Raw genomic sequence first — 10,372 nt, forward strand, 5'->3', positions numbered from 1 at the left:
ATCTCCAAAAATAGTCTTATTTATTTCAAATGATATTCTAAATTGGAAACACATATCGTTGTTACTTTTAAAGAAAAAGGCTGTGTGTGAAGTAACATTGATGTTATAGCTCTCTACTAAAAAAAAAAAAAAAAAAAAAAAAAAAAAAAATTCTGAAAGAGTAGTACAAACTAAAGGAAAACATTTTAATTATTCACAAAAACTGAAATGTTATAGAATTTTGACATATTGCCAATTCTTTAGAATAATTTTGACTTTGGCACCTGGATGATTCTTGGGCCTCACAAGGGGTTCAGAGTTTGATGTAGGTTTAAATGCCATATACAAACAATTGTTTAGGATATATATTTGAGAACTGCTATGCTCAACATGTCATATGACTCCAAAATCATCCTGTTAAAGAAAAAATTTGATTATAAACATAAGAATATCTGAGGGGATGGATTTTTATTTATGGAGGATCTACATGCAGATGTATTATACTACATTGTTATGACTTCATTAAGCTGATTTTATCATGCAGATTGTTGCACAGGTGAGCGATATGGCTCATTGTCTTTTTGTTATACATGTATATTGAGGGTGTAATTAGTTGTGCTTACTAAGTACATGTATTTGAAATTAAAAATGCCATAATTGCATGCTTGAAAAAAAAGAAAAGATGTTATAGCTCTCAATATATTTTTTTTCAAAAATCTGCTCGAAAACTGCCTTTGGATGGCCGAGATCATTTTTAGAGTACATTGACCTCAGCGGTGCTTTCTGCACAGTCATTTTGTCTTATCATTATGTATCCATATTATCTTACAAATCCAAACTGTGTTTTAATGATTGGATAAAATAACTAAATCGATCTTAAACTTTCAGCATCAATGATGAATCGATCAGTTCCTATGCTTTTTAAGATAAGTGTTTAGACGATTTCTTTTGTGACTTCATTTCAACATGAATTTCTTTACTAGAATCGTCAGTATTTCTACATGTACATGTACGTGTCTCATCATATTTACATTTGCGGAACCAAATCTTTTACAAAATACTTTTTCGCAGGTTCCGAACATGAACAATATCATTCCCGACACGGATCCTCTGTTTAAGGAGAAAGTTTCCTTGCTGCAATGTATGTCTCTTTGTGTGACCTTATTGCCCTGTTTATCCGTGTTTTTCGCAAAGAGAGGATCTTGCAGAGGATATCAATTATCCCATCGTCATCTAAACGGAGTAGGGTTTCTCCGTGCCGAAGGCGAAACGTATTACTACAAAGGTGAGCTTTTCGGGAAATGATTTTTATCTGACTTTAATTGATAATGTATAATCGCATATTTACTTATGGTCCATTACTTGATTTAATTCAATATGTATAATTCATAACAAAATTATTGTATTTCTTGCACGGCATAGAATCGGGAATACGTTCTGTTAATAGAAGTTTCTAAAGTAGTGTTTTGAATTGTTTTATTCATAAATTTTAAGCAATCATGCAAGCTTTTTATATCATAGCGTTGTTTTATTTTAGGTCAAGGAATGGTGCCTGATAATATTCAACAAATAGCCTAATTCAAATATTTGACTTCAATTTTTACTTTTATTCTAATGTATTGCAGAGCACAATTGTTTAACAACTGGTTATACCTGGAATTCAACACACGAATACTGCTATAAGTACCATACTAAGTGGAGAATTCCCAGTGGGGCCATTAACCGATGCTATATGGAAGACCCAAGAAGTCATCTTTTTCTTGTCGACTCAGAAAACGCGCTTGAATTCTTGCAGTACATAATTGGTATTAACAAGATTTTATTGCAAATATTTTTGTTCTCTTGATTTCTTAATCTCTTGTGTTTTTTAATCATCTTACATTGTAATAATCAAAGACCAAAAAGAACAAACTTTTGTCTTATTGTTTTTTTAAGACCTTTATGAAACAATTATGTACCTACAAGGAAAAAGAAAAGACGGGTCTTCTCCATTCCTGGACGACTTTGGAAGAAATATCACTTTTTTTAATTGGAAAGAAAATGAGCCTTCAACACGTGACAGAGATGTTTACATACGCACAACTGCTGAAAATTCTGCACTTATGGAAGTATCAACTGGCTCAACTTATAAACATTTCATTTGTTTCATTATGTAACATGTTTTATTCAAAGACTGCGATGAAAAACACCCTTACTACGTTGAAGTTATACTCAAAATAAAAAATAATATTTAGAATAATTAGGAATCATCAGGTTTTTTTTTATTATAACAGTACTTATCATCATAAGACATACGTGTATATACATATTTGTATAAATCGCTTTATGCTTGATACTGATATTTTTGTATTTAAAAATGAATATTATAATACACCAAACCTGCGCTGTAGATCACTTTTATTTACATGAAATAGACATTAGATTCTGAATTATAATATATTTAATTATAACAACACAAACAATGTAGAAACTTAGATATTATTTGTACAAAATTGATTTATTTAAATGAAAGGAAAATAAATACATTATCTGATTAACATTGTTTAATATGATTCCATGCTTTGTATTCTACGTGCTAGTAAAACAAGTTTACTAAACATGATAATTATTATTTTTGTATGTATTTCATGTGAGCTGCGGAAGCCTAACTTTTTAAACTAAAGATAATAAAAGAAGTCGTATCATAAATCAAAGTACTGAAGTACTGAAAGCCGGGCTCTTTTGGTGTGTCTTTATGCAAATTGTGTAGTAAAGACTGAAAATGCCAACACTTTTGACAAAACCTGGCTCTTTGTGTAACTATTTGGTATACCGGAAGCTTTTACTTGACGCTGTTTGGTTTTTTTGTTTACTTTTGGAGTTGTGCTATTTATAGTTACATTGGCGATTTGCCTGCATACAACCAGTACCATGCTATCAGCAAAGCCCAACTAAAAATTTTTAAAAAAAATAGTCCATTTTGGCATAGGGAGACTTCAAATAATGGTACTCCACAGTGTTAATGAAATTTCCATGTATAATACTTAAAAAGCAAAGAACTAACATTTTGCATGCATGAATATTTGATGTTTGCGTATATGTGTAATATATTTAATTAATACATCAAATACCAATTAAAGCAGATCAATATAATAATTTTAAGTTATCAAATATATAGTGATATAAGTGGGAAGATAAAAAGACTCTCTCTCTCTCTCTCTCTCTATCTCTCTCTCTCTCTCTCTCTCTCCATATTACAATAAAACTGGAAAAATCTACGCATATTTTATCCGATTTACAAAAAATATAATACAAAAAACTTTTTACAATCAACGACTGCTAGAATTGTTTTAACAGTTTTTCTTTGTTTATTTAGGGGGTGGGGGGTTGGGGGACTTAATATTTACATTACTCCTCGAGCTAAAATCATGACGCTACATCACCTTCTTATACAAGTCAGAGGCGCCTACAGTTAGGGACATTTTGTTATATGAATCCCCCCTTCTCATTTGTAAACACACTTGAGTGTACTGTAAACAAACTATTATTCCCGACGATTTTAATTGGCGGTTTACCTGAGATGAACCGGTTTGTGGCGACTAAATTTCGCAATCGAGCCTCGTCCGTAATTTTTTTTAATTACAGCTATATGGCAGCGAGATATGGTCCGAGCGAGAAATATTCGAAACAATGAAGTTCTTGCAAACCTTGCAAAAATTCTTCCCACGCGAATAAAGTTGGCTCACAGTATGTTTTTATACTTTATGTGTGATTGATGTGTCGGGTAGTTTACTAGATATGTGGCTTGATATTGATTAACCAAAAAGGAACGGAGGTAATAAATTGGCAAACAGTAAACACATTGAAGTTTGAGTCTTTTGGTATTGGTATTAACAGATAAAGAATGGTTCAATTCTTTAATATGTTATCACAATGTCTATGAAGTGAAACGAATTGAGAATATGTTTGTTAAAAACGAAATCCTTGATTTAAAAAAATAATTGAGGATACAGCGCTGCTATCGTGAAAATTGACAAACAATCCTATCCTATCCTGTATCCTGCATTCTATCCTGCAAAAAAGCTTTATTCTGTCCTATCCTGTCCCATACCATCCATTTTTAGGAATAAGAGTTAAATAAAACGAAATTTAGGAAAATGATGATTTTATTAACAATCTATCGATTAATGTAATAATCGAAACGTCTAATTAATACATTAATCCGAATGAGGTATCTTATTTACCCGTGAATCAATTATATTTAATCGTATGCAGTGTAGTCAATTACGTAAACAAACAGGTGAGGGATTAATGTAAAGTTTTGTTTTTATTAGATATCATTTGTAACAATGTTTAAAAGGGAAATAAAGAACTTTAATTATTGCTTAAACAAAAATTTTAATCAAATTCTTATCCCTATAATATAATTTCCACGGATAGCGTATCATAGAAAAATTAAGCGCACATCAATTTTCTTTACCGCTTTGTAAATACAAAACATAATTAATAATTTTAATTTTTTTTACTTTGTTTTACAAAAAAAAATTATGTTGTGAATGTAATTCTTAACTGATATTAGTTTCGCAAAACAACTCTGAAATTTATACTTGAATCTGATTGGCTACACGATGCAGGAAAGAATAGGATAGGGTAAGATATGGTAGGATAGGATAGGGTGGGGTAGGGTTGGGAAGGGTAGGATAGGATAGGATAGGAGTTTGACTTCATTATTTCTATCAAGTTTCCTGCATCCTGTATCCTATCCTATCATTGTCACCTTCAGGATAGCAGCACTGTATAACACATCTTACACAGAATACTTAAACATGTCTTTTGATGCATGAATTCGAATTTCGGAAAGATGGTTCCTTTCTTACGATAATCTAAGTTTGATATTCTACAAATCCACATGTTTGCAGATGACATCTTCTGATATTTACAATAGTTTAACCCCGTGATCTTGAACTTGAAAAATTAAAATCCATTACAGTCATTAAATAGTAGAACTCCATGGAATATTCCATAAATACCGTGAAATCATTAAAATTCGTGGTGGCTCAATTTTTGTAGTATTCGTGAATAGCCCTCGAACACGAATTTACATCCTCCACGAAAACAAATTTTGAAAGATCTAGTGTACTAAATGAGTCTGAAAACCATCCCATCCAATAAGCAAAAACACAACAATCCACGAATATTGGTCCCCGTGAATTTAAATGATTCCACAGTAATATATGGCAAGGTTATATCTAATCAGAATTTCATTTACGAAATATTGTGCTTTTTAAAACCATAAAGAAATTATAACTTTTTTTGTTTGATGAAAGTAGTGAATTAAACATACCAAAAATCACATTTTCTTTGAAATACGTGCACTGCATTTTTATATAGTGTAATAAAAGTCGTCATTTTGAAGGCAAACAAGAAAAAAAACCTAAACGCTACCATTAGAGATAAAATTAGACAAAACACATTATTAAACATTTTCGCTGATGGAGATTCTTTTAATAATATAAAATCATCTTATATCAAACGAAGATTTCATCAAGATCGAAACTTCCAATCGAACTCCGACAAAATAGTCTTTGATCGCCCAGCACTAGATTATTATACACATGTGTACGTATTCTATTAAAAAAACTTTCATTCTTCTGAACCGCTTGTTTGTCAGACTTACTTTTTTTCTTCAATTTAGGTTTCCTTCAGAAATAGGATTGCTGATCAAAAACACTTACACGATTGATGTTTTACTTTAAAAACAATACTAACGTTCACTTTATTTGGAAAAGAGTAGCCGAAGTTCTAATTCAGGCATTATTAATTGAATATTTTTCGTACAAATACATATGTGTCGCGATCTGTCGAAATGTAATGAGATTAACTTAAATAAAGATAGGGATGGTTCTGATGAAAAAAGGTATTTATATAAGTGTTCAGAAGGTCGTTTGAAAACATTTGTGTATATTTTTAAAATTCGAGATCCATGCCCTATGCACCACAATATTAGGAATGAAGTGCACAAACAGATCACAAAAGGTAATCAACTTTCATTTGAAAAAATGAAGAAAAAGAAGATCACTCACTCCTTTAGTATTACGAGGTGATTTCAGCTCGAAAAGGCTTAAGTTTATAATATTTTTAATCACACCCGACCGTATTTTGATCAACTCGCAATATCAAAAGAATGGTAACATATTAGTTATATTAATTTTCTATAACATACATTTCTGGGGTTAATTTTTTTGTAGCAATATTATTCTCAAGCATATTTGTATCCATTGACATCATTTTTTTTAACGCAGAAAGCTTTAGGGTCTACAAACTACCGATATGCACGTACAATAGTAAATGATGTTTTAGCCAAATCAAACTAGAAACCTATTGATTTGGTGCCTCTAATGATCACTACACGTATTTTGTATATAAAAGGCAAAAGCTATCACTCTTTCATTTTTTTTCAACATGAAACTCTTTTTGATTATTTCTAGATTATCTGTTTGTCTTGAGGCAGGTGCAATTGCATTGCAGGGTTACCCATCTAGTGTTTTTCGGCAAGCTGTTGAAATGAACAATGTTTTACCGGAGATAACACCTTTATTTGACAAAAATCTTCCGTTATTGCAATGTTTGATCACTTGTATTGTTTTTCCGTCATGTCTGTCGGTGTTCGCCTCAAAGCAAGGAGAAACTTGTAAAGGATACCAGTTCTCACATCGCCATAAAACAGGGCTACATTTTCTACACATCGAAGGAGAAATATATTATGCTAAAGGTAGGTTTTCTATTGGAAAGATGACGAAATATTGTTCAATTGGTTTTTTTCTTCATTTTGATTAATTAATTTATAAAGTCAAATATTGTGACGAAAAAAATGTAAATTATTAGAAAGATCTCAACATAATTTATATCCTACCATTCAGTTTGGATAAATATATTAGAAACATTGAAGATATTAACTTTATGTGAGAGAAAACTTACTTTCACGTTTATAATTAAGTCAGGAAAAAGTTTAAGCAGACTGGATGGCCGTGGTTAATTTTAGACTAAATTTATCTTCTTTGAAAAGAGAATTCTATATTATAATATGAGAAATACATACAGGTACGCTAACTTTACATCTCACATCAATGATTTTTTTTCTTTACTGAGTAATATTTTATTACTAAATCATAAATATTTCATAAACATCAAGTAGATATGATCGCTAATTTATTAATTATTGAACCCCAATAAATAATCTGAGTAAATTATACTAACAATTTTTTTTCTTTTTCTGAATTAAACCATGTTTTATTTTGTCCTACAGAACATGTTTTAAACTCTTATGTATGAACCCTTTGCTGTATGTTAATTTGCTTTAAGTTTAAAGTATCAACATAACGCTTTGATATTATTATAAATATTACGTTTAATTTCAATTTTGCATTTTTAATAAAGCAGAACACCAATGAAATCCATTTAAATCAACTTTAGTAAATTCCTTTAAATCACACAAGAAAAAGATGATATTAAGTTATTTGAAAGTGTCTTCTTTTGGAAAATTAGCTTAAAGTTCTTAATCTACTAATCTACAATTTGAAGCCGAGTATCGTTACACAATTAAATATTTTCATTGTTCAAAGTTATAATTTAGAGGACTAAATCTATGTGACGTATTAAAATGTAACATACAGTTTCATCATTAACAGAAAGGTAACTTTAATTAATCAAATGAAATACTTTCAATTTAGGTTCTACAATATAATTAGTATTTATTTCATTGAGAGATTGTCCATAGAAGGTTATTTTTTTTTTTAAACTGTGCAAGCACGCAATCATTTTTTCTAAATTTGTTATCTTAACCTTGGAAACTTTAGGTTTAATTTACATTGCAGTTCATGAGTGTACAACACCTGGTTATATCTGGAATCCCACACACCTGTACTGCTATAAATATCACGCTGTAGGAAAGACGTGTGACGATGCAAGCTCAGAGTGCAGAAAAGAAGATTCCAGAAGTCACCTGTTTCTTGTCGACTCGAACAATGCACTTTCATTCTTGCAGAATATAATTGGTATCTTTGAAACATGTTTAATTTTTTTTTTCATTTTATACGCTTTGTATTGTTATACCCATGTGCAAGAAAAAAATGCACGTTACGGTTAATGTTTTGAAAAATTCAAAGAACAAAATATTTCAATTTTGATTTCGTAAATTCTATGATAAATAATAACAATCTGAAAATTAAGAAAAAAATTTGTCGCCACGTTTTACCACAATTTACCAAGCTCCATCAAATCATTTATGTTCACCACCAAATTTGATCATAAATAAGATAACATTTAAAGTGGGGCAATTCAAAATATGAAATATATAGATAGAGAGTTCCAACAAGTCACGTTATACCGCTAAGAACAATCGCAAAAGTTACCAGTGCTGCACCGCTAAACCTCTTAGTTGGGAAAAACGAACCCACGTTCACAAAGATAAACTTAAGCTTGGCATAAGGACCTTTGGTAGTAAAAATCACTGGTTTGACTACCGTAAGTGATGCAAAAGGTCGTGAAGGCACCTTATATAACAGACTTGTACGCAAACCTAACTGGTTTTTTTTAACAAGTTCACATATTGATGAGCAGCCTTAGTTAGCAAGCAATAATGATTTTTTTTTTATTGAGTACTCACTAAAACGTAAAGTGGGAAACAATTAATAGCCATTAGAATTAAAATATAAAATATGATAATAAGAAAATATAATGACAACATAGTATAATGAATATGGCATAAAGTCAAGCTTTTTAACGAGAAACTTTTGTGTTAGGTTTACGCATTAATTTGGGCAGTGATTCTTAAATTTGATTGTCGCAGTATTTAAACGATTTTATCTATTTTTAAGAGAGAGAGAGGGAGAGAGAGAGAGAGAGAGAGAGAGAGCATCTTCCAATATCTCAGACATGCACCTCACATGCTTTTGGGTTTTTTTTAATTTTTAAGTTTAAATTTAATCTTGAGTATTCTCTAGAGTAAAAAAAAGTTACCGACTTTTGAAATGCATTCTTCTGTAACAATACCATGTATTTTTTTCTAGATATTTATCAACAGCCTTTGTATCTTCAAGGAAAGAGACAAAACGAATACTCGCAATTCTTTGACGACTTTGGGAAAATAATGACATTCTTTAATTGGACGGAAGGGGAACCTAAATCAATAAAAAATGCTCTCTACATTAGAACAATCAATCGGTTTTCAGCGTTAATTGAAGTATCAAAAGGAAATTTCAAAAGTCATTTCATGTGTTTCATTATGTAGGGTTTTTTTTATCTATTTATGTAATTTAGAAACTTAAAGAAAAATATGGAACCATCAGTATCTTTCACTTGTCAAGTCAATATTTTCATTTTTGATTTTCTAATTAAACACAACGATAGTTTTGCATAAAAATACAAATAGCTTAGTAATGTTATATATTTGTATATACATGTTGAAAATATCTCTTGTTGTTTTTCACAGGTATTTTGTGTCGACAAGTTTTTTTAATTCATTTACATCAAATTGAATGTTATTTTCACTGATTGAAAATACATTATATCAGTTAGATAATCACAAAATGCCATTTTGGTTTTAAAATATTCAGCTAACATGTACATTTGGGGCTTTTTTGATAATTTTTAAACAAGGTGAGAAATTTTTGTCAAATCTTAAACATTTTTTTGGGAATATGAGTTAATAAGTTATAATCTAATTAGGTTATAAATAACTTATACAGTGCTGCTATCCTGAAAGTTGACAAGGATAGGATAGGATGCAGGATGCACGATACGTGATAGAAATATAAAAGTTAAGTTCTATCCTATCCTATCCTATCCTATCCTATCCTGCATCCTGTAGCCAATCAGATTCGAGTATAAATTTCAGAGTTATATTGCGACACGAAAATTGGCTTAACGGTGTATTTTCAAAGTCAGTTTTATACGTTTTACAAGTTAAACCATTATCTCAAGAACGCGTTGCATAACATTGATGCGCGCTAAAATGTCGGCGCTACATCTTTGTCAATTCGTACGCAAGTACGGAATTACTGCGAGAATTCGATGCAACATTTGACGACGTCAGAAATAGATTTCTGTATTTACTTCATTTAAAGTCTGCAAAGTAGTAAAAGCTTGAATCTCTAAACGACCAATTCTGCACTTTAAAGATAAACATGTATACAAGAAACAGACATTGCTTCACGTTTCATATAATTTCTTCGATGCCCAATAACAGGGACGCATATTTCTGTCCGATATTAACCTGAACATATCGAATAAATAAATGTTAGCTAGCTATAAATGCTTACGAATTTATACTTTAAAAAAAACTCTGAGTGGTTTTACTAAAAACGATTTAAACTTTCTAAAGGAATTATTTATTTTCAGATCGTGTTTACATCTA

The 10,372-nt window shown here is 30.6% G+C and overlaps 1 protein-coding gene and 1 long non-coding RNA gene across 2 annotated transcripts; both read left to right on the top strand.

Annotated features, from left to right (window-relative positions):
* The first annotated feature begins 1,123 nt into the window (after positions 1-1,123).
* On the top strand, positions 1,124-2,357 carry LOC128158882 (uncharacterized). The gene is made up of 3 exons (XR_008240055.1): positions 1,124-1,264; positions 1,605-1,784; positions 1,915-2,357. It is a non-coding gene; the product is annotated as an uncharacterized LOC128158882 (long non-coding RNA).
* Positions 2,358-6,420: 4,063 nt separating this feature from the next.
* On the top strand, positions 6,421-9,247 carry LOC128158860 (uncharacterized). Its single transcript, XM_052821836.1, has 3 exons — positions 6,421-6,730; positions 7,833-8,012; positions 9,027-9,247. The coding sequence occupies exons 1-3, from the start codon at positions 6,421-6,423 to the stop codon at positions 9,245-9,247; spliced, it is 711 nt and encodes a 236-aa protein (XP_052677796.1).
* Positions 9,248-10,372: the final 1,125 nt, after the last annotated feature.

This window comes from Crassostrea angulata, chromosome 8, assembly GCF_025612915.1.
Source record: "Crassostrea angulata isolate pt1a10 chromosome 8, ASM2561291v2, whole genome shotgun sequence".
Taxonomy (NCBI): domain Eukaryota; kingdom Metazoa; phylum Mollusca; class Bivalvia; order Ostreida; family Ostreidae; genus Magallana; species Magallana angulata.

Excerpts from the sequence above, each read along its gene's own strand:
- LOC128158860 (XM_052821836.1), top strand. The coding sequence starts at position 6,421 with ATGAAACTCTTTTTGATTATTTCTAGATTATCTGTTTGTCTTGAGGCA. Across the intron at positions 6,731-7,832 it reads AGAAATATATTATGCTAAAG|TTCATGAGTGTACAACACCT; the intron begins GTAGGTTTTCTA and ends TTTACATTGCAG. Across the intron at positions 8,013-9,026 it reads ATTCTTGCAGAATATAATTG|ATATTTATCAACAGCCTTTG; the intron begins GTATCTTTGAAA and ends ATTTTTTTCTAG.